This window comes from Fundulus heteroclitus, chromosome 3 (genome assembly GCF_011125445.2).
Source record: "Fundulus heteroclitus isolate FHET01 chromosome 3, MU-UCD_Fhet_4.1, whole genome shotgun sequence".
Classification (NCBI taxonomy): Eukaryota; Metazoa; Chordata; class Actinopteri; order Cyprinodontiformes; family Fundulidae; genus Fundulus; species Fundulus heteroclitus.
This window is the reverse complement of record NC_046363.1, coordinates 41,178,796-41,203,001: the sequence shown is the minus strand read 5'-3', so window position 1 is coordinate 41,203,001 and position 24,206 is coordinate 41,178,796. Positions and strand designations below refer to the sequence as shown.

The window sequence follows — 24,206 nt, the reverse complement described above, 5'->3', positions numbered from 1 at the left end:
TATTTTGCTTCATATTGTCTGGACCAGTAGATTTTCTTGTGTATCTCAGAGACGGAAACTGAAATAAAACTGGAAGAAGAGCTTGAAACATCACAGTGTTCTAGAGCCTGTTGTCATCACAGATATTAAGAATATATTCATGTAGAAAGTACTTAAGTGTTTCTGCCTTGTTGTCAAATTTCCTATCTTTGACTATGCATCTTCAAAGTTTTAAGAGGGTTGCTCACATTTTTTGACATTTCTGAAATAAAATAAGTAGCTTTTACACTTCTTATAGCCACAGTGGATTTATTGCGGTGCTGCCTAAAACGTTTCCAATCTGAGCTTCCACTCGTTTTTTTTTTTTCTGTCTTTGCCACACACTCCTCATGTATTAATTTATAAATATCAGGGATGAACCAATGATAACTGCAGTTTTTGAAGGCACATATGCATCAATGATTAAAAAAAAAAAAACTTTATGGAAAAATACCTGTGAATATATATTTTTTTTACATTTAGAATAAAATACAGCTTTTCCATAAACAGGTAGATCATGAGAAAATCCCTGTACACAAGGGGAAAAAAATGTCTCGTAAAATAATTCAGGGCTTGATTTTGAGTATTTATTGGTCTAAATACAGTAACGACAAAGTAATCACAAGGAAATATGGAACAAGATAAATTTATGAGGGTGGTGTATAAGAATGAGATCAATTAAAGTTGATTTATCTGGCCACTTCAGATCTGGTCTTGTAAAATAGTCACAGTGTGATATAAAAACTGTATATCAACTAAGATTGCCTATTCTCTTTAATATAAATTTTCCTGTCCCAGCCTTTGTATCTTTTAAAATGGTTTTTATTCTGTGTTTCGATTTTGTTTTTCACACTGATGTGTTTTTATCTTTGATGTGTTCTATCTATATTTTTTTACGGTGACCTTGAGTGTCCGGAAAGGCGCCTTTTAAATAAAATGTATTATTTATTATTTATTATTATTATTATTATTATTATTATTATTAAAATCATCAGACACTAGCTCTAACCTGATCAGATTTGAGTCTCCAATTATTATTTCATTAAAGCTCAGCAGCATTAATGAAGGCAAAGCCTCGCTTATGGCGGATGGGCGTTTATAGGAACCAACCACAGTTATGTGCAACACTTTGGAGTTCTCAGTATTAAGAGCGGCACATAGACATGAAACAGCAATAACCCATTGTCCATTTTTACTCTGTCCACTCCCTATATAGGTTGTAATGTAATTGTTTTGTATCTTTATATTCCCAATATATTTGCCCTATATCCACATTTCTAATGGTGTCCTCCCTGCTTCCCCAGACTTTCAATAACTTGTTTTTTGCCTGCTGTAGTATCTTAATCAACACTTATGTCTCTGTTTATTCCGACATCTTTCCACCTGAGTATAGCTCAGCACCTGCTCTGTTGGGAAACTAACCTACCTCTATTCTTTCCATCTTAAATGAGTGTTTTCTAATGCCTAACGCCCAACATGTCCCTTCCAAAACACAAAATCCCTTTCCAACATGTTGTCCTTTAGCTGCTTTACTGTTAAGGTCTATTGAAATACTCCAGACTCCTTATTTTCAACTATTTATAGCATCACAATAACCCTTAACAAGAAAGAAACACTACCAACATTTCCAGACATTTCACATTAAGTGTGCTTCTGGGGAGGAAAAACTGTTCCACCAACGGAGGCCTGCCAAAGCAAATGTAATCCAAGGGAAACAATAGCACAAAACATAAGCCTTTTTCATGACCTGATTTTTGAACAAATGCAGATTTTTTTTTCTTTTCTTTTTTTCTAAAGGAGGTCTGTGACATTTGAAAATAAAGAGTGGTTCTGTTGCTTTGGAGAGTTAAATCTTCCAGAAATATTGCAGAACCTGGAAACAGATGCCTGGAGGCAGCGAGGGGATGAACTGGGCTTGTCTGGAAAGAGCCCAAACGTCATTACAGCAGTCCAGCTCTCTGTAAGCAGATGGTGTTCAGCCCTGTCACACAAGGCTAGATGGGATGTTATAGACCAGACAGCTGCTAACTTCATAATGTTTTTCATGCTGATGCTCCAGCTATTGGATACATTTTTATATTTACAAGAAAGACAAGTCTAAAAAGGTGTCAGACAGCCTTCTTTCCAGTGAAACTGTGTGAAAAAGACCCTTGCAGAAAACATCAATATAAAAATCAAAAGTGCATATTACACAACATATGCACAAAAATTTCACGCTCAGATTAAAATTAATTTTGATTAAATAATCGGATTGTACCGTTTATATGGGCACACAATCAAGTAATCCGATCATAATGTGTGTTTATGCACCTGGCTTTATTCAGGATAGAACTACTCTGACATGCCCAGTTATCTAATTCCCCTAAAAAAAAAAAAAAAATTGAAGAAGAAGTACTTTCGTCTTTGCTAAACTACATAAATAGTAAACAAGGCCGCATTATATGAGTTTGTTTGTTATCCGAGCGTCCAGGCTGGACTTGCATGACGTTCTAATTACAGTTAGAACTTTACTTTATTATTTCCGCCACTCACCAACGCAGAAATATGTAACGTTTACGTCGGGCGCACATACGCACTTGGGTCAGTGTGCCCCATTCGGAATAATTTGAGCTTGGTTAGTGTTTATATGCACGTTGATCAGATTATCAATTGTCATAAACCACCACTCTCATTCAGATTACAATTTAATTCTGATTGATCTTAATCCAATCATCATATTCCAATTGGCTCGCTTACATGACCCTTTATCCGATTACTTTTGTCCATGTAAACATAGCTAATGACTAAAGGTTACACATTATTGAGACTGCACTCTAAAAAGAGAATATTGAAACATCTTAAATAAATTGGTGCAATTGGTAACAAGTGATTCAATCATGTTGATCCAACTTAACTTATTTAGTTTATAAGTTGTCAAGTTAAAGCATTGCACATAAATTAAGTTGGGGAAACTTCATTCAGCTACTTGTCACCAATTGAAGCAATTCATTTAAATTGATTTAACATTTTCTTTTTAGAGTGTGCCTGTTAGCTCTTTGCAGCTTTGCAAAGAAGCACAAATTATTTGGAGAGATCTATGTCCAACTAAATTCAACATTTTATAAATATGTTTAGAGTTAAATTTCCTTTGCACACTGATAATTGATCTATTTTATTTATTTTTTAATCTGGTAGTGTGATAAAAGCTCTGGTAGTGTCTGCAGCCAGTTAGTTACCATCAAGGCTTCTCGCAGGAAAATTCAAATCCAGCAAATATCACATTCTTGTGAGTCAATCCATTGAGCCAGTCCTCCAGAACCATTCAACATAAGACCCAGCTTGTTAATTTGGTTGATTTTCTTGAATAAAACACAACAGAAGCGTTGCCCTCTGTGCTCACTGTGCACCTCCTCACACAGATGGCGCTGCTGCTCCTCTGCCAGCGCAGCGCTCTGCTGAGCGCCTGTCAAAAATGGTGTATGCCATAAAAAAGGTTTATAAAGTAACCGAGGTTAGTCTAATGGCTCAGGTATTGTACATGTGTCATATGTACTTCACAGAAAAACATATAGATTTTAGCAGATATGATTTTCATTTTACTTTACTGAAGATTTAAGGCAATAGAAAATCATCTATTAGTGTCTCAAATGTCTTTCCTGCAGAAAACTATGTGTACTGTTTTGGCTCAGTCGCCATCTTTAGTTTTTAAAATTAAAAAGAAAGAAGCTGCTGGTTTTTGCCTTGTTTTTTCTTCCCCCCTCCCCTCTCCATCCTCAACAACGCCGTGCCTGCTGTGGATCACTTCTGGGACAGGTCCCAACTGCAACGCACAATTGGGTCTTCAGAGAGGATCATCAGGGCTGACCTTCTCTCTATCCAGGACTTGTACAGGTCTCGGGTCAGGAAAAGGGCGGCTAACAGCTCTGCAGACCCCACACATCCTGGGCACAAACTGTTTAGACTTTGACCTTCAGGTCGGCGCTACAAAGAGCCATTTCCAAAAACCAGCTGCCACAGAGACAGTTTCTTCCCTCAAGCTGTCTCTCTGATGAACACAATGAACACCTTACCGACTGAGTAGTCAGCTACTCCGCTGTGAAACAAAATAAGCGGCTGTGCATACACCTGTACATACTGCTCCTTTTATCCGTTAATTTATTTCCTTTAAAGGTTTTATATTTATGCTTCATGTCTGTAAGCGGTGAGCATTTCAACCTAAAGTCAAATTCCTTGTCTTGGACCAAAAAAGCTTTGAAAAACATCCTTGAATCATTGGAGAGAAAAAAAAAACGAATGACAAAAAAAAAAAAAATCTGTATTTATTTAATTATCTAAGGTAAGCCTCAGGTTGAAGGTGCATATTGACACAAAATGTATGTCAGAGGGATCTTTTTACCTGTTGGCGAGCTATAAGACACAACGATGTCTCCAGTCAGATCAGCGGGGGGGTATGGACCGTTGAGGAAAGCTGAAAAAGCCACTTCTTTGGTTGAGCCAACACCTGAAAATAAAGAAAACTACATGATTATTAAACACTAAGACAACAGCTTACTTTTATGTAGCTACAACTGGTACTTCTCTGGGTTTTTTTAAGTAAAAAAAAATAAGCAAGATGTAGTTTATGTGAATACAAACTTGAAATGTCAAAATTATTTCTTCTCAACTAACAAAGTCGACTTGCATCTTAACATACTAATAAAAACATTTACAGGGAGGAATAAATTATACAACATTATATCTCCTAAACAAAATGACAGTTTATATGCAAACGGTAGGATTTTGTTTTTAGGAAAGTTGTTTTGTTACTTAATTAAAAGGTACAACGATATCTTCACTACTTGTTTGCTGCTGATGCTGCTTGCCCTAAACTGGACTGAGTTTCTCAAGAATGTTACACGTTCATTTAATAGCAAACAAAAAGGAGATTATTTATTAAAAAAAGGGAGAAATAAAAAACAGTGAATCTGATCACAGCCGGCCTGGTGGTGTGACGTTCAAAACCTAAAGGTGGTCATCAACAATGTTTTTCCATTCAAAAACAGAATGGAACAGAATGTGAGCAAAAACATGCAAAAAATAAAGTAATAATAATAATACTCCGCGATAAAGTCAACCTTGACCGACAATGCTGATGAGTAACAACAAGTTATATTTTTATAAACTCTTTGGTAGCTCTTGTTGCCAGTAAATTGAATGTATTGACCCTCTTTTTTGACCCAATGTTTGAAACATTGTTCAAAGTTTCAAACAAGAGTTACAGGGCTGCCCCTCACATTCTGCATTAGACAAACCTTAGTAATTATTAAATGCTCTTTTCAAACAATTATCTCATTAAATATCAGAACAAAGCTATTCAAACCAGCCTGCCCTTACTGTAAGTGACTAAATAAATAACCCTAAATCTAAGAACTAGTTTTACCACAATCAGCAGCAACGAAAAACTGCAAAAGAATATTTCACCTTCAGGTTTTACCCCCTCTAATTTGCAGAAATGTTTTAATTCATTCTATTCCAAAACCTTTATTTTGTTTTATGTCTTTTTTTTGTTTTACCAACACGTCCATCAGAGATGAAATAAATAAAAAAAATTTCCCGTATTTCAATCCAACTCTTTCACTAAAAAGACATTAAATAATGAAAAATGGGGGCAGATTTGTCCACGAAACACGCACACACAGTTTAAATGGTGAGCGTTTTGAAGTTGGTGACAGAACAGGACACTGTAAGCTCAATACTAACCAGATCCTTTACTGTACACACATACACACACACACACACACACACACACACACACACACACACACACACACACACACACACACACACACACACACACACACACACAACTGCGCAGGCACAGCATACGTTCGACGTCGCCGCGCTAGGTGAAGACATAAAATAAAAGCTTTAACTGGAACTTTACCCTGTGTGTGTATATAAGTATCTGTGAGGCTGAACCCAAGACTGAAATTATATGTACCATGAGAGATGGGTGATGACTTGTAGCTTCCTTTAAAATGCCTGAAAGCCAACAGAGAGGAGAGGCTAAAAGGGAGCTGGGGAGAAAGAGCAGGGATCAAATACGGGCGGGGAGGAAAGGATATATTACAGCTAATGGCTCCATGCAGTCAGACACACACACACCTACACACACACACACACTGGGCGGTATGTTGGTGAAATGGGGCGTGATGTTTTTGGGCCCAGTCTGTTACAGGTGACTGAATCCCGAGTGTATGTGCATGTGTCCAAATGGAAAAGCATAAAAGTCTGCGTAATTTCTCAGAGTTGAGAGTCAAGAGTGTGTGAAAGTTTCTGAATCCGTGTTTCGCCGGGGTTAATAGGTTTAAAACGGAACGGTGAAAAACTCGGGTGGCTTTAACTACGCGTGCACACAGACACGCAGATCTGGTAGTGAGACGAGGCCTTCCAGGGCAGACAGATCCAGGCGAGGCAAAACGGATGAGCGCAGATGGATTAAAGAAGAAACGATAAACGAGAAAAAGTTTATTCACACTCATTGAGATTTTGCCAGCTCTTCCTTCTCTGCTCTTTATCCCCCTGAACTGTTTTTCATTTTTATTTTTTTGCTCTTTTGGTTCTTCAGTGTCTGACAGCGGTGCTGATCAAGGCCTTTTCAAATGATCCGCATTAGAGTTTCCAAAAAACTCAAATCCCAATACCTGCTTCTGGTGCACATTCTGCGACTTTATGGTCCTGTTCCCGCTGCAGACAAATCTGATTTTCTACGGGTCAAGTGACCAGACCAGAACTTTTAGAACCAGTGGGAACGCTCAGATCTGACCCAAATCTGATCTTTTTGAGTCCCATTTGAGCAACTTCCATATGTGGTCCTGAATCAGATTCATATCTGATCTTTTTGAATGTCGAGATATATTTTTTTTTAAATTTAACGCTTCTTTAACGTCATTTTCAATCAACATGTGTCACAACTTTGCGCTGGCAGCAGCTGAAGGTGATAGCAGTTAGCGTTAGCGAGACAGGGAGCAGCTGTCTGCCGCAGCACTGCTCAGAGGAGGGACAGTGAGATGTTATACCTCATTAATATATGCAGCAAAACTTCTACTCATGACGGCACATATAAGAACCGTTTATATGGGGGATAATAGTAATGCATTTCTATGAGGGGCAGCGATTCGTAATCTGCCTCCGTTGCAAAGCGATAGAAATTATTGTGACAAGCATCCTGTCTTCAGAGTAGAGATGAGAGGTCCTAATTTTATTAAAAGTTGCTCTCGACTTCCTTAAGTTATGAATGAACTCGGTCTCTGCGAAGTTGTTAAATTCCCTGCCCCACCAGTCCAGGCTGCATATCTTCAGCCAACCAGACCTCTGTTTAGTCACGACTTAGTCAAATGCCAGAGTTTCACTGTCTTTTTATTTCCCCCTCAGCACCCGCTGACAATATATGGCTTCTGTTGGACAATTTAATCCATACAACCTGTTTCTTCCATGTTTGTTGGACTGAAGCAGACTGTGTGAAGCCATTAAAATTGTTCTTTTGCACAAGCGGGTCAGTTTGGAGCTGCGAACAGTTCACACTGGATCCAGATACAGGCCACATTTTAAAAGCAATGGGAACGACCACACACAAAAAAAAAATCAGATTTTGGAAAATTAAGCATCAAGACCTGTAGTGGGAACATTGCCCATGTCTGTGTTTTTCACAGCAAATTATAAAAAAAATGACAGATTTATGCACATTTACAATAGATTTCACAGTGAAAGAACGACTCTATTGGCTGCTGCTGCTCTCAGTCTATTTGTGTTATGTGTCATGAAAAGAAACTGATACACTCAATAAATGTTACAATATTTAAAGCAAAGCCCTTAGTTCATAAACAGAACACAGAAGCATGTTACAAGCAAAATGATCAATAAGTCCTATCAAAACAGAGAGTAAACATGCTAATGTTAGTGCAGGTGTTCAGGAAACAGCTCGGCACCAAAACAGCAGGAGCAAGACGAGAAATAACTGAAGGCTTTTACTGTACACGTCCCATTTCTATCCATGGAAACTAATGATAAAGCTATGCACAGCTCAGGCGACATGCTGTCTGGTCATTTTGGCTGCTTTTATGACCTACACATGCTCCAGTTGCAACAATCAAAAATATTGTTGTCAACAAAACCGAACAGAAGAATAAGCAGCATCCAGAGCATAACTGGGGAATGTTCTGACAGGTAGAATGGACCATTTTTACAGAAATGTAGGTGAGAAGCCCCCATACATACAGTCACTTTTTGATTAAATGCGCATTTGCAAGACCATCACACCTGCTCTTCTGCTCCTAAGGGGATCTCGTGAAAGAATCTCCCTAATCCACTCTGGTCTTATTTCTTTCTTCTGAGGCTTTCCTCTTCTCCTCATAAACTTGTAAGACAGTTTACTGCTTGCGACTCTCAGCCATTTTGAAAGTATACGGTGAGAGCAGCGGAGCTACAATGAACGGCTAACACCATTCAGCTAACCGGATATATAAAGACTAGAAGTACGCATGCGCTGCCAGCAAGAGGAAATTAGCAAGGAAAGAGCACGCACCTGCCCATTACTTGAGTGGCTCGCAATTAATTGCATGTGGGACAACCAATAGAAAAGGTGACCCCCCGCCCACCCCCAGAACTCAAACCAGAAGAAAAATTGTCCACTATACCTTTGAGTGTGACAATTGCAATTCACACAGATGAAATATGGCGAGTTTTTTTGGCAGCCATTAAAACCTACTAAGCGTTTAAGCATATACATATAATTGATTTTGACTGGGACTCAATATTGGCAATAGTAGCAACCAATAACCTTGGAGTGGTTACCTGCATAAAGGCTTTACCAAGATTTTAAAAACGTTCCCATAAAGTTGAGATCATACAATTCCTAAATGTTAAGATATAGTGAGATGCCAGAGAAAGTGTCAGTTATCAAGTTTTCTCTGAGTGATTGGAGCCTAGAGTAACAACACGGCTTCTCCCCCACATTTTGCTGTGCACTGCCAGTCTGCTGGCTTAAAAGGGGCCTCTTCACATTTCCCTTTCTCACAAACTAGTGGCATTCAGGATCACAGAAAACATGGACAGTCATGATATGGATGCTAATGAAGCATCACTCATGATTCATTTAAGGTAACTATTTTGAAAGCACAGTTGGCGAGTTGAGATGAACATGACTGCTAAAGCATCGATTGCAGGCTGGCTGAGTGTCACCTTGTTATAGGTGTGTTACTGTAACACTAATATGTGTTTATTCTAGAGGTGCACGATGTCAGGAAAAAATGCAATGTGCAATAATTTAGGTGAATGTTGCACCGATAAAATAACTTGTGATCAAAAAAACAAAAAAAATCACTCCCATGTTAATTTATGTCTTTCCTTTGAGTTCCTTGTACACATGGACCCCAGAAATATCTATCCACATATTAGGGCGAACAAGGAATCCAGGAGCACAACATTTGACAATATAATATTCTGGAGTAAAAAATATGACCAAATAATATTAAAGACTTTTATAGCAGGGATCCATCAGATTTATATTATTCACTAATATCTGTTGAAGTTGAAGCAGTTCTTTGTGATACTGTGACTGTGAGATATATATATATATATATATATATATATATATATATATATATATATATATATATATATATATATATATATATATATATATACACACACACACACACACACACACACACACAATATAAGATTTAACTTTGTAAATAATTATGTAAGATTATTTCTAGAACAGGAAAATCAATGTAAAAATAGATCAAAAGATCAAAAACTGATAGGAAAATATGATCTCCTATTATAAACCAGCAACTTTTGTTCCAGCAACTCCTTCCTTTTTGCCGTCGCTGTTCCCTCCCTGCTTGTCAGTCAGTCTGTCAACAGAAGGCTTTTAACCTCTGAGCCCCGGAGGTCACACTGGTCAGACTGGTTTAAGTGCTTTAAGTGTTCTCAGTCCCGTTAAGACCAACAAACAACACCAAAGGAGACACAAAGCGATCCCTCTTCCTCTCTCTTTTCTTTCTCTCATTTTTCCCCCCTCTTTAGTTCTTCGTCAGATGTTGGAGCACACATTTGGACAGGCCAGAACAAGAGCGGTGGGCATCGACGTTGTGAGCAGCAGGTAACGTGTCTGACTGACCTCAGAGTCCGACCCAGTGAGACTGTTCAGACTGGTCCCAGTGTTCTCCGGCACATTAAGCCATTAGCACCCAGTCCAAGAAAAACAAACTCCCTAAAGTAGTCTGAAATCCCCCGCTTTACTACTGTACCTTTCTTTTCCTATGCAGAACGTTCCACCTTCATAAACTGTTTGCTTTTGCCATTTCTTTACATCTTCCTCATCCGTTAGTTCCTCTCAGGGGCCTTTGCTTTTTTTTTTAATCTGAAGGTCTGTCACCTTATCCTTTTATCTTGTTTTTTTCTTTGCTGACATACTAAATTATTTGAGTGTATGTATGTGGATTAATTACTAATAACTGGTAACACAAATAGATGTATGAACAGAAAGTTAACAGAGAGGAGACAAAGGAAGCTTCATAAACCGCTTAAAAAAATAGTTTAGACTCCATCATCAAAAACATTTGTATCGTTTGTGTTGCTGTCCATTAACATTCATTTTAAAGTCTCACACAAAACTTTGTGCTTAAGGATTAGTAGAAAGAGCCGCCTGCTACTTTTCTGATCAACTAAATATTACTTGAATCCTTCTGAGGAAGTTTGTGTGCGACAAACACAAAGTAAACACAGAAAGGATCCCCTTCGTGAGGCTCGTCTAATCAACCTGCTGGCGTTGGTGCCGAGTTTGTGCCCCAGCGCTGCGGTTTGCATTCTGGCCAACATGTAATCCTAAAAGCTGCCTCACAGTTGGTACGTCGCTGCTTTCCAGAGAGTCACACAGTGTGTGTTCCTGCAAAGGGGCAGCTCAGCCTCTGTGTCAGGGTTCAGCTTAAAGAACTTGAAGGATCGGGTTGAGCTGATGACGGACTTTGATGAAGAGGTTAGAGGCAATGAGGGGTGAAGATGGGGATCAATACCACACAAGGAGCACGAGCTTTGGCCGTGTTTCGCTATCCAGTTCTCACTGTACGCAGATCATATCTAAAACAAAACAAAACGGCAGGAGAACAAATATTAAAGATAATATTTCAGCTCTCATGGAGGACTTACAGTGAGTGTGTGTGATCTACGCGTGAGGTGTAAAGCAATGAAGTCACGGTCTTTGTCGGTCAGGATAAGGTCAGGTCACAAATAACATGGTTGTTCAAAACCAAAACAATGACTAATCCGTAACCTAGTTATTGTTTCCAAACGCGTCTAACATTCAGTGTTGTTTTGGGCCCTAATGAATTTGATGAACTTGACATGCTGACATGGAAGTACCGTACTAAACTGGATAACTGAGCAGAGTTAACGTGTTTGTAGTGACAATAAACGACGACAGGAGAAGGTTCTGGCTGCTTGGAGAAATACGGTCCCCTTCATAATTATTGGCGCCTCGAGTAAAGATGTGGACAGAGTCCTTCAAACAAAAAGTTACTATGGTGACAGTGTCAGCTCTTTCCCAGTGAACTTCTGATATTTATTTTAGCCCGCTTAACGTCCTTCTCGGTTTGTGCTGCAACGAGACACACAGAAGTCCTGGCCGGGCCTTCCTGGTCACAGGTGAGCAGCTATTTTCTTATGAAACTTATAAAGATCAGCAAATAACTTGTTATTCCCATTCTGAACTAACGGGCATTTTGGTCCCTTCATATTTATCTCCCAGAAACAGAAAGTTATGGATTACTGATTAAAAGTTCCGAGATGCTTTTATCAACCTAAAGTAATAAAGTTTCTGCTACACAAAAGTGTTTCAGTTCTATTTATTTAATATAGTGGTGTTAATAACTTCTGGACATATAATTTTGTAGAAAAGACTTATTACTGAATATGGGAGTTTTTTCTCTCACTGTTTAAATGAAGCTAAACTAAAGGTTGGATTCAAGAAAAAATGTGATTATTTAATCGTCATTGTTTGCCTTCAACGTTAGTCCATCATCCTATTCTACTTCCGTCAAGAAGAGAAAGTGTAATTTTTTTTTTTACTGCTGTAAGAAGAAAAGGAAGATGACGATGACAAAAAAACAACACAGTTATTAGAGCAGGGGGAAAAAAATAAAAGACATTCAAGAAATAATTACAAAAAGAAAGAATCTGTAAAAGGAAAAGATGAAATGAAATGGCGAGAAAATGAGTGAGGAGAGGGAGGGAGCGGGACTTACGAGTGGGAACGAGAGACAGAACAAAGGAGGTAGTGTGTTGAACAGGGGATTGAGCCGCCATCTGAGACGAATAAAAACTGGAATAACAATAAAAGTCAGAGGGCGCTACTTCCCCTACTCTTTACACACATCGTTCAGTGCGTGCTCGTTTGAGCTCACACGTGCAACGCTGAGGTTTTACAATTTTTGTTTTTTGTTTTACGCATTTAAAAAAAAAATATTATAATAATTATATTCTACACCTACGATGAACGTTTGCAAACATGTGGACACATACTGATGCGGGTAAAACACGTTCACACACAGCCAACAGCTGCTGTAAAAGGCCAGAGAAAGAGTTACACCGACCCCTGAGTTTACTCATGCAGTCGGTGTGTTTATATGTTATGGGGGGAATCTATATCGAGGAACGGGATTCCTGGAAACAGAAACCGATCAGCTAGGAGTGTAAAAGAAAAAAAAACTAATGAAAACCAGACTGAGAAGGTGTCACCAAAGCACCGGTCTTCTTATTGCTTGTTGCTTTCTGGTGTTTCTCTAAATTGCAAACAGATTTTCACGTAATATCCATTATTTTGTCACCACGGTTTTGATGACTAGTGACCAGCAGAGGGTAATCCAAAGAGGAATGTGCACCAAGCCTTAAAAAAACGTTTTACCTCACAAAACAGAGTCAGTTTGTATGAACAGTATCCTACATTATCTTAGAGAATAGAAATGTAAAGTGACTGCAAGGGTGAAAAACTGTTACATCATTATTTTACAAAACCTTTTTAACAAATTGAAGATTCCACAGCAAATAGAAATATGATTCCTTAATTTGCCAACCTGCGTATTTCACGGCCCACATCAAGTCATAGATTGTTGAATGCAAGAATATTGCAATCCAATGATGTATTTACTGAAGTAAAAGGTGAAAGGGCTCTGTTTACAAAGACAGACTGGTGTGCTTTGAGATTATACCTTAAAAAATATTATTAGAGTAAAGATGGCAACATCAAATATTTAGTTCTTAGTGTGGCATTACTTTGTTGCTCATTTGCAATAACTGCAGCAACCTGCAGCCAATACGAATCCTATTTATAGACTTTTATAGTAAAGAGCTCAGCTAAAAAGCCAGCCCTCAACAATAAACATTTATAATGTTATAAATGTTTTAATACACATTATTCCTGTGGTCTTTTGGTACAATTTTTTGGCCTGCCAGGGTTTAATAGTATTTATTATAGCGTCAAGGCTAGAAAGAAAGTGAATCAAACTGACTGTTAGAAAATCCTTTTTATTTAACCAAAAAATTTGTTTGATAGGAAATGAAACTCTTAAATCATAATAAAATAATGTAAAAAGACTATCAATATAAAAACTAAACATAGTTTATCAGGGTTTTTTTTACATTTTAACATTGAATAGCTAGTAAATTTCTTTATATTCTTCTCAGTAATCAATGGTAAAAGCGTTTCCCCAGGTATTTTGGAGGTTCCAGGGCTATTCTTTGAGGATGGAAAGCCTCCTCACCATCACCCTAATTTACATATTCTTTGTCTGATTCTCCTCAGGATTCCATCTGACCAATCTATAACAATAAATTAACTTCCAGAAGAAACATGTTGGTGAAATTAAAAGATTACTTTAAAAGTTATTCTGACAGGTGTATGAATAATTTTGAGCTTGACTTTAAATAGTTCTAAACAAAAAATAAATAAATAAATGAAAGGATATATTATTTTTTTCATGTTCAAGCTAAAAATATCATGTAATAATCTGAATTTCGCTCTTTAAACAACGGTCTAGTTTATTAAATATAAACGTAGTGAGATAGATCCTCTGACAGCTATAATCACCTCAGATTAAAATCAATCTGTTCATTCTAACACACAAATATTTCATACAGATCAAAATACAATTTTACCAAAGTACAAACCATGCATTACGTTAACAATATTTGTAGCTAAACATTTGAAGCTATTATTAAAAACATTTTTATTTCATGTAAAAAAAAAAACATTTTTATTTCATGTAATTTCAGTTCTAACGTCAACCACCTCTGCTAGATACTACTGCTGCCCCGTACCATAACATGAATTAAAGTAATTTCCTTCGCTACAATTTGGCATTTAACGAACGGTTACATTAATTCTGAATGCACAATGGATTCAAACTATAATTTAGTTTTGTCTGACTTAAGGATCATTTTAAGATTAGTGGGGGAGAAATACTGTTTAGAGATCAACCAAGTGTCCAAAGTAGATAGTAGTCATGGAAAACTGAGTAATGCTAATCTTTCCTAAGTATTTGTGTGCATACATGGCAGCTATTACAGCCAGAAGAATTTGAATGGCTTCTATAATGCAACAGTTGATCTGAGTAGGAATAATAGAGCATGTCAAAAAGAGTCAAAACTGCTTTTTCTACGAGTGGCTACAATTTTACAGCCTGCCATAATGACACTTGCCATGTGAATGCGTTTAAGCAGCCATGGATAAGTATGTGCAAAAAATATGATATGCCCCTCGAGTGCATGTGTGCGTCTAATTATTCTTCCTTGAATGTGCGCTTTACAGAGGCTTCTGGATCTGACCGGCTTGAACGCTACCTTAACTTGTATAAACAAAGCATGTCTTTGGTGGTGTAAACGGGACAGGAAAATGACTCACAGCATCTGATCTTCCACATAAACAGTGAAATTTGAAGAGCCGGTGCCGAAGAGTGGAGCTTAGAGGAACTAAACCAGCAAGAAACATCCAGAACCAGAATCAGGAAAACTTTATTAATCCCAAATCCATTGCAGCGACTCGGCCAGGCTTACACAGACAAACAGACAAGTATGTGCTACAACCTTTCATACACAATGGCCAGAAATGCAAACAAGACGCATAATTAAACTTTAAGAACTTAACTGCAGAAGATATAAAAGATTTAGAATAACGAGTAGTTCTGATTATAGGCATTTATTGACGTCGACCTGAGCGCATTTCACTAAAACATGTCGATAAAACATGCCTTTGATCCAAGTCTACAATCTGATTGGCCTTCTTAGTGACTCGGCTACAGCACACTTTAACAACGCTGTCCAGGTTGCTTTTGTCTCTCACAGATAAACAACCAAACCAACAGAAAAAGGAAAAAGTGAGAAGACTTTTTCTATGTAGGAGCAATAGCAAACTCTAAGAATCTTCTCATTAACACCAAAAGGAGTCGACAAAGCAGGTAAACTCGCTGCTGTCCTTTTTTCGTGACAACTTCTGTGTCTACATCAAATTCAATTTGTCGTCATTCAGTAGTTTTCCCTTCGCTGAAGATTTTCATTAAATTTGCTGTTGATATGCCGGCAGATCTTTCGTTGTTTGCTCTCTCATAGATAGCAATTTTTAATTTAGGTTGCAGATTTTATTTTTGAGACTGCTAGAGGTTATCCATCCATCCATTTTCTGACTCGCTTATCCCTCATGGGATCACGAGGGATGCTGGTGCCTATCTCCAGTGTTCAATGGGCGAGAGGCGGGGTTCACCCTGGACAGGTCTGCTAGAGGTTATAAATAATAAAAAAATAAATAATAATCCCGTTGCTCTATATAGTCTCATTATTGCTGTATTTAGCTGCAACGTCCCTATATATCATCGCGGGTAGATTTTCTTCTGCTACAGAATATGAATATCGCAATTCTCAAAAACTCTTAATTTCTAATAAAGCCATTGTGAAACAAGAATGAAGGATTAAAACAACAAATAAAATAGAAGTAGAATAGAAAAAAAGGCTATGATTTGTAGGGAATGTACCCTTTGTGAACAAAAGGCGCATCCTGCTCGCATTAACAGCGGTAGAGGTCATGTACAGTACGGTCAGAGATAAGAATGCTGCGGTGAAACGCGTTGCATTTCTGAACGCATGGATCATGAATCATAGGTAAGCAGTGGTCACTTTGAGTCAGGTCTTAGAATAAATGGATGGTCCTCCAAACGCCTGCGAAAGCCTCCCACATCTTGAAATCATAAATTCACAATCCAGTCTGGTCCTCCTCAAAGAGCTTGGTGTCTGCTCCCCCGTGATGGATGGTGGCTTCAGCAAACGTCAGCAGCAGTTTTAGAATTACAACAAAAAGGGGAATTTTCTGTTACTGATCCAGCTTTTATGCGTGGCTTCAGAAAACAACTGCCAACGCGGTTCGCCCCGTGTTAGCGTAGCCTGTGGACCTTCGTTTGACATGTGACCTCATAATCCTGAGTGAGATTTACACTTTCACTTTGACAAATCTGCAGATTAGCAGAGTACCAGCAAAGATTGATAAGGTAACACTATTTAATTCAATAACTCAGTCCAGATAAATCTGCTGTGGTTGGGATGTGTTTGTACAAACCAGGTCTGGAGCAGATTATTCATGCTTGGCTGCGTTATTCCTTTTTTAGGGAGTTGCTACATTTGGTTTATTATTCCCTAGGAGGAGCCACTAGAGTAAATTTGTTTTAACAGACAACAAAACCTCCTGACACACAGAGCACCAGTATGTCATCGCTTATGACATATCTTTCTCTCCATGGAAAAATTATTCTCCTTATTTAGGTTTGTTATTTTTCTGCCATGAAAACAATTTTCGACTCAATTAATTCAAGACCTAAAATACGATCGAATAAAGCAGGAGCAAAATACAGGATAAAACTTGAGCTTTTCTTAAGGTGTTTATCTGATATATCAATAGCAGGGTGGCAGGAATATGATGTGTCAGGATACAATAGCAGCTCCATTTTCAGTTTTTATCAAATATTCAGGCAATACTTTCTAATCAGATGGCAGATTTCATTGCAAAGATCATCCTAAGTACACAAATATTACTGAAAATACCAAACGTCCCTGAATTTGCATTCCGTGTCATATATCTATGCGCAGTTGAAGATAAGAGTCAAATTGTATTCCCTTATGAATTAAATTAAGACAATAGTCTTTTTCGGTTCATTGATACGTTAAATAAAAGTCAGAGTTAGCTCAGAATTGGTAATGGTGATTGTTTATGGAAATGCTTCTGTATCAAATCAAATCAGTTTATTTATATGCCGCCAGTTTACAGCACGCCATCTCAAGTACTTTACCAACACAATCCAATCAAACCATACAGACCGATTGGTCAAAGGTTTTCTAAGGAATTTTTGTAGATTGCATCGAGTCATTGACCCAGCATTGTGTTGTTGCAGCAATACTTCATACCGACCATGGGTGTAGCGACAATACACAAGGGTCTTGTGACAAGAAAAGAAATAAAGATGCAGACCAAGGAAGAAAATATCAAGAAAAGAAGTTCTGCAGAAAGTCTGAGTTTTAACTGCAGAAGAGTCACACCAAGTAATTTTCTTCTATCTTTTGACTGTTTTGGAGGTCTGGAAAATAATTTGCCTGGAGAAGAAAAGTTAAGCAATTGAAGGAGTTTCTATGAGGTGGAAACGGTGAACAATGCTGGTAAAGATTCTCAACCATGCAGGACATGGCAAATCCAAAAAAAGGTAAAAAATAAATAAAAATAAAACAACTGGTCTTTAGTTCCGCAGTTGAAAACGTTTTGCTCTTCATCTGAAGGTCTTTTTCAGTTCAGAGCAAGAGCAGGAGAGGTTCTCATCTTCATAGCTGCGTGAATGTGTTGTTATGCAACCTGACTTCACATGCAGGTTAGGCTCGCCTTAACAATGGGACTCGTTAAGCCTCGTTAGGGAGCTTATTAGCCTGGTTCACCAAAAGATGTCTTGGACCCGTCCACACAACGTCAGGTTTAGGTGTATCTAACTAACTTCTTTGTTGGATAGGAGTTCCCATCCAGACAAAGCAGCCAACTACATTTGAAACCGGCACCCAGAATGGACCGTAGACCTCACCTCTCACCCAACACACATGCACTAACACAAACAACTACGGACTTTAGCGTTGCAGTTGTGTTTCAGACACTATTCAGTTTATTGTGGATTTCAAACAAACACATTTTGCTCCTCGCCTTGTGGTTGATCCACACAAAGGCCTCTTTTCTCTCTCCTGTGTTTGGTATTTACTCCCAGCTCTTCTTCCTTTTCCTTCCTTCTTTACCTCTACGAAAGCATTACCACACCGCTCACTGGTGTGGCATAGTTATTACCCCGAGGTCCCACCGAATGCTGAAGCATCCCAGAAGCGCTAGCGCTCGCCGCTTCTCTAAAATACGCGGCTGTTGTATTTTTGAAGCTGACCGTGCCGACTTCAATCTCAAGCAGTGTGGATCATTCAGGCAGGAAGTCAGTTAATGAAAAGCAAACAAGATCCTGTCTCGTTTGAAAATAAAAGATTACATGTGTGAAGTTTGGACTGCATTTTATTGTGAAACATCAATACGTCATTACCTGTGGATCTCACTTGATACTTGACACCATGGATGACGAGACGTTTTGTCTTGGAGGTGGAAAATCACTAGCCTCGTGAGACCATCCTGATCTCGCGAGCTTTCAAGGTTTCACTTGCAGATCAGTCTGGCTACTCTCCATTAAAGAAAATTTGGAGCAGTTCACCAAATGAACGTCCAATCAGCGTTGGCTTTGAGGCGGGTTGAGGTGTGACGCAACGAGAAGCGCGACAGTTCAGTCTAAAGAACATGGCGGCTTCAGCTGATGAAACTAGCGTTAGCGTGGCTATCGAGCAAGTTTTATCGGAATTACAGAGTATTTCTTTGCTGAGCTAACGAGCCTTTACCTGCAGCAGCAAGAGTAGCTTGGCTTGTGGTTGTGTTTTCGTCGTCGCTCTGTTACGAGCGACGACGAAGCATGTTGACGAGTACGTCATATGCTTCGTTGATCTGATTGGTTTATTTGGCCTGTCTATCACCAACATAGGCCAATCAGCTAACCAGTATTTTCGCCCCTTCCCAAAATTACTTCAACGGAAGGTTTCCAGATGGATATGCGAAGCAAATCTATCTGGCGGCGTCAGGTTAGAAAATCACACCATTTAATATGATACCACTCATCGCTTTAATAAAGACATTAGCTAAAGAGCAGACACGCGAGACATGGGTAGTACTGGCCAAATAACCACTTCACTGGTTCATTATTTAAAGTCTAAAAGTGCACTACTATCGCACGATGACGCAATCCTCACGTAATCAGAGTCCAGCCGCGCCTATTTTGGCTCCTCAGGCTTCATCCGGTTTCATCTTTGTGCTCAAACTTTTCTGCGCGGATGCAGTATTCGGCTTCATGTGGACGCAGCCACGGTCACATGCATGAAGATGTGAAATAGGTTGAACCTGGGTGGGCATCAACCTTAATGCTGAACTTTACGTTTATGAAAGCTCGAATCTGAAGCTTCCTCCTCTGTTTATGATTGGTTTCTCTCGTTTCTGACGCAAATGGCTTCCTATAACAGTAAAGAATTATGATGCAATCCATGTGTGGGGTGTGTGTCTCTTGCAAAGGACTGGGCTTACTCACAGTTCTGGCAAAAACAGGCCACTGAATAAAGACTGAGATTGAAATAACCTCCAAGTGCAACCTCTTCTAACGATCCAGGTTCTGTGTGGATAAAATCGGTGTGTTGTACGTCATGATGGAGCACCACGTCACAGGGCAAAAGTGAAAGGAAAGGGGCTCCAAAGTCAGAAAGCTAAAATAAAATTTGCAAAGTGTGGGGCAGAAAACTTTCCAGAACTTTACCTCATTGAGAACCTGCAGTGAATTCTAAACAATCACATTAGCAGGAGCAGAAAAACTGATCAACTCCAAGCTACAGTGAGTCACCAAGTCAGAAATTGATGTCTGGAATGGCCGAGCAGAGAATAATAGTTCTGAAAAAGGTTAACACTGTAAATAGTAACTGTTTGCAATAATATGTTGAATTTGCTAGTAAAGTCCTTTGCAATGTCTTTAAAATGTGTATATTGGTCTTCAGTGTACAATAGAAACACCACCAGCTACAAAGAAACCAACAACATTAAAGCCAAAAATCACAACATCTGTGCATTTTATGAAGCTACTATCAGTGAATGACGAATATATTTAAATACCTCAGTGGTATAAAATAAAAAACACTTCTAAACGATCATAATTCGGAAAGAATAACCTAATATGCTTGTAGTTGCAAATGTATAAATTCACATTTACAAATAAATCCTAGAAAAGAAGAGGATAGCAGTTCTGTTTTGTTTTTCCTACAACATTACTAGTAAATATCAGCTTCTACAATTACACACGCCAACAACACTGCAAAAAGGGGACTTATTGTAAGTAATATTTTCTAGAAATGAGTGCATTTGTCCTTGATTTGAGCAGGTAAATAAGATTATTTGCCAATGGAATGAGTATTTGGACCCCTAAAATAAGATAATTCGATATACTGCAGACTATAAGATAATAGAGATGAGTATTTCCTATTTTAAGTGCAAAAATCTTATTCCATTGGAAGATAATCCTATTTAGCTGCTCAAATCGAACTCAAATTTAAGATTTTACTTACTTTTAACTCCCTTTTTGCAATGAATAAGTAAGAAAATCAGCAAACACCATGGCGATGAGACAAAGTCAAAGCTGACTCCAATCACTAATGTTGTTTTAATGAGCTGGCAGAGAACTGGTGTTTAGGGTTAAAAGGCTGAGTGCATATTATTGTCTGGGTGATTCAGCTCGACGTTAGCTCCGTCTGGAAGAGACCAGCAGTAGACGACACGGTGTAAAGACTGATAAAAGCCAGACAACTAAAAGTTAGCACGCTCCTCTCACTCACACAGGCTGGTTTCTGTGGAGCAGACCGTGAAAGTAGGACGAGATGTTCGACACACACATCATGTGAATCAGAGCCTAACAGAACCTCAGGAAGAGGAAAAGTGATTGATGGCAGATGAAGAAAGATCTCACAGAAAACCAGGTGCATAAAGCTGTGCATTATTCCCCTTGAAAAGGCCATAGTACCCCCTTAGATGGGGCCTTAAACCCTTAACAGTGTTAAACTTCACCATTTCAAAGAAGTCCACAAGCAAGATTGACAAGAAATACTAAACTACAGTTGATATTTCTTTTGGTTTTATGGCAAATTATGATAAATCTTGGTCTGGACGATATAGAACAAAAACATTGATAAAATAGAAATTGTATTAGTCGATATCAAAAACTATAAAAAAAATTCAAAACATATATTTCAAATGCAGCCCTGGCCATTTTATGCTGTTGCTTGATGACCTGTTTTTAGATAACAAACACAGAGTTCAAACTCAACAAATTTTTACTAAAACTTTCAAAAAAGCAAAAGAACGGATGTTCTCTAAACTCTTTGAAGGGGGCAGAGCCTTCCTGGGTCTGCGTTTGTGATCGCTTTGGAGGATATAACGACTAGTCTTAACCTACTTTTTTTCTATTGCACCACACATCTATTGATCGATATATATTGTTATTGAGTTAAAGTCCAGCCCTGGTTAAATTTGGTAAAAGTTTCTTCTTTGCAATAGTCACACATTATTTATAATTTCCTTAAACTTGGTTAAATCAGACGAAATAAGACAGGCAGAGCAAAGACACTGGATATTACTCAAAATACTTAAAAGATGCATCATTCATCATAAGTCTGTTTGAACAAGGGACCTAAACAAAGACATAACCATAAATCTCTCTCTCTCTCACACACACACACCAATAAGAAGAGCAGCGGACTAACCCATTGACTCCAAAACAAACTGGTCTTGAGAGACTGCCAAAGGAGGCTGGACACAGACGGACAGCCTAGCCGACAGCAGAACAGAGCTGGCCTTAAGTTTCACCTGCAGAGAAGACAATAACAAAGGGTCAACCTAAAAGAAAAGACCTGGTTCATCTTCATTCCTTATTCTGATACCTTCAGGTTGGTCGTAGAACAATAATAACCATCTTAATTTGTCACTGAAAGTTTTTTTTTTTTTTTTTTTGTACATTCCTCTGCATTTAGCCCATCCCTCAGAGAGCATTCTGGGTAAAACCTGCAGCTTTACGTAGACACATGGGCTCGGCTCTAACCACTATGACACCACTCCCCCTATCTTAAACATCAACGTATCTTATTGTCTGACAAAAACAAATTATTTTTAAAATGTTTATCTCAGCTGCGATTGGAAACCAGCTGCGATTGGAAATCCTGGTCACAATCCTGTGACCAGGATTTTAAATCCTGGTCACAAATAACTCTGCAGCTTCTTCTTAACTGTATTTATTTCATAATAAATATGGATTTTGTATAGCACAATGCTGCAGGCCTGGTTTTAACTGTTGCTGGCGCTTTATATTTATAATTATTGCATGCCAGTAGAATAGAAGTAGAATTTGTCTGTGCCTTCCTGGACTGTTCATCGACTGGATGATTGTAAACAAATTGATTAATGAAGCTCTCCAGACCTGACCAGACCAAAGTTGATGCATAGGTTAGATTCACTAAATGGAACCATGCCTAAAAAGTATGAGAATAAATTAATTGATAAAAATAAATCAAACACCCAAGAGCAAAGACATCAGATGTCTGACTTTTTTTGTTTAAGTAAATAATTATGGGAATACAACCAAGTAGTTTCTTTGCTAAAAGAGCAGCTGAGGCCAGATGCAACCTTCATTCATAAAAACCATGCTGCTGAGATGGAAACAATTAATAAAAACAAAAACTACTCTATATATGGGGTCTACTTTTACTATGAACCCAAAGCAAAAATACATTAACACTGTTTAAGTATTTATTAATCTAAAGTCCTTTTATTATTAGGACATTCACCAATATTATCACATGTTGCATATTTTCCTAACATGGTGCCTTCCTACACATATGCAGAAAAACACAGCAGCTACATCTCAGACTTAACAAGCCTCACCTGTAAAATATTTAAACTCATTATTGCTCTGATGTAAAGAAAAGATTGATGAACAATATCATGCCTAGAAGAGTTGAAGCCAAAACCCTCTATGTTTAGAAAACAACTGGGTACCAGAGGTTAGGTTGCAAAGTTGCGTCTGATTAAAACCCAAGACTTCGTTAACAGCATCCTAATATTTCTGGCTATGATGGACAGCAGCATGCATGCAGAAAACCAAATAAACAATCAGCACCATAATTTCACACCAACTGTCAAGCACAGAGGTGGATGGCTAAGGATTTTAGTTTGGTCTGCACCTTTAATAGCTAGTGAGTCCTCCATGAACTCTTCTTTACAGTAAATTAAAATAAATTAGAGGTAAATATGAGATCATGTGTCAGACGAACAAGGCTTGGCCGAAATGGAGATATCCCAAAAACAGCAGCAAATCTACAGCAGAAAAGCTGAAAGAGAAAAGCATCACATTGTTGTAGTGGCCTAGTCAAACTCCAGATTTCAACCCAGTTGAAAAACGGTAATGGGACCATCATAGATGTGTGAGGGGACTAATAGGCACAAACTTCAAAGAACTAAAGCAATAGTTCAAAAAAGACCATGTGAGATGCTAATAAAGTCAAGTATTGCTGCAATCGATGGTCCTACAATCTGGTGGATCAGTTGTTATACAATAATATTAAATTTTGCTTTCCTCTTTAATACATAGGACAGCAGACAAAGAAAATAATAAAATAATTACCTGTACAGTCACTGAGGGTACAGGCAGACCATCCATATCTTGGATTAGGGCTTGCTGCAGAGAAAGAATGCATGGATTGAAGATTCTGCACGTCTTTATGTTTACACCTCTGTTCATCTGAGCATAAAAACCGTGAGCTTGTTTGTTTACCGAGGGTGTGTCCAGGCAGGAAGACACAGTAGCCTTCACAGACAGCTCCTCCACAGCATCAGGACTGGGAAGTATGTCTAAAAAAAACGCATTAATGTTATTAAGCTAATAAATGATCATATGTTTGCCATACAGGCACAAATTTGTCAGAAAACATTGGTACTTCCTGCTAAAAGCAGATATTTGCATACACTGCATACAAATACACACAAC

At 38.3% G+C, this 24,206-nt stretch overlaps 2 protein-coding genes across 5 annotated transcripts in view; one reads left to right on the top strand and one right to left on the bottom strand.

Moving 5' to 3' along the window:
• Window positions 1-24,206, top strand: part of LOC105922701 (C-type lectin domain family 10 member A) — a 512,726-nt gene that overhangs the window by 382,550 nt on the left and 105,970 nt on the right. The window lies entirely within an intron of this gene.
• Window positions 1-24,206, bottom strand: part of bbs9 (Bardet-Biedl syndrome 9) — a 200,519-nt gene that overhangs the window by 149,154 nt on the left and 27,159 nt on the right. For all 4 annotated transcript variants that reach the window (XM_036135401.1, XM_012854125.3, XM_012854127.3 and 1 more), the window contains exons 11-14: window positions 23,994-24,070; window positions 23,844-23,897; window positions 21,931-22,033; window positions 4,394-4,498 (exon numbers count right to left, since the gene is read on the bottom strand). In XM_036135401.1, coding sequence (XP_035991294.1) covers window positions 4,394-4,498; window positions 21,931-22,033; window positions 23,844-23,897; window positions 23,994-24,070 — 339 coding nt within the window. The remainder of the gene's footprint in view (window positions 1-4,393; window positions 4,499-21,930; window positions 22,034-23,843; window positions 23,898-23,993; window positions 24,071-24,206) is intronic.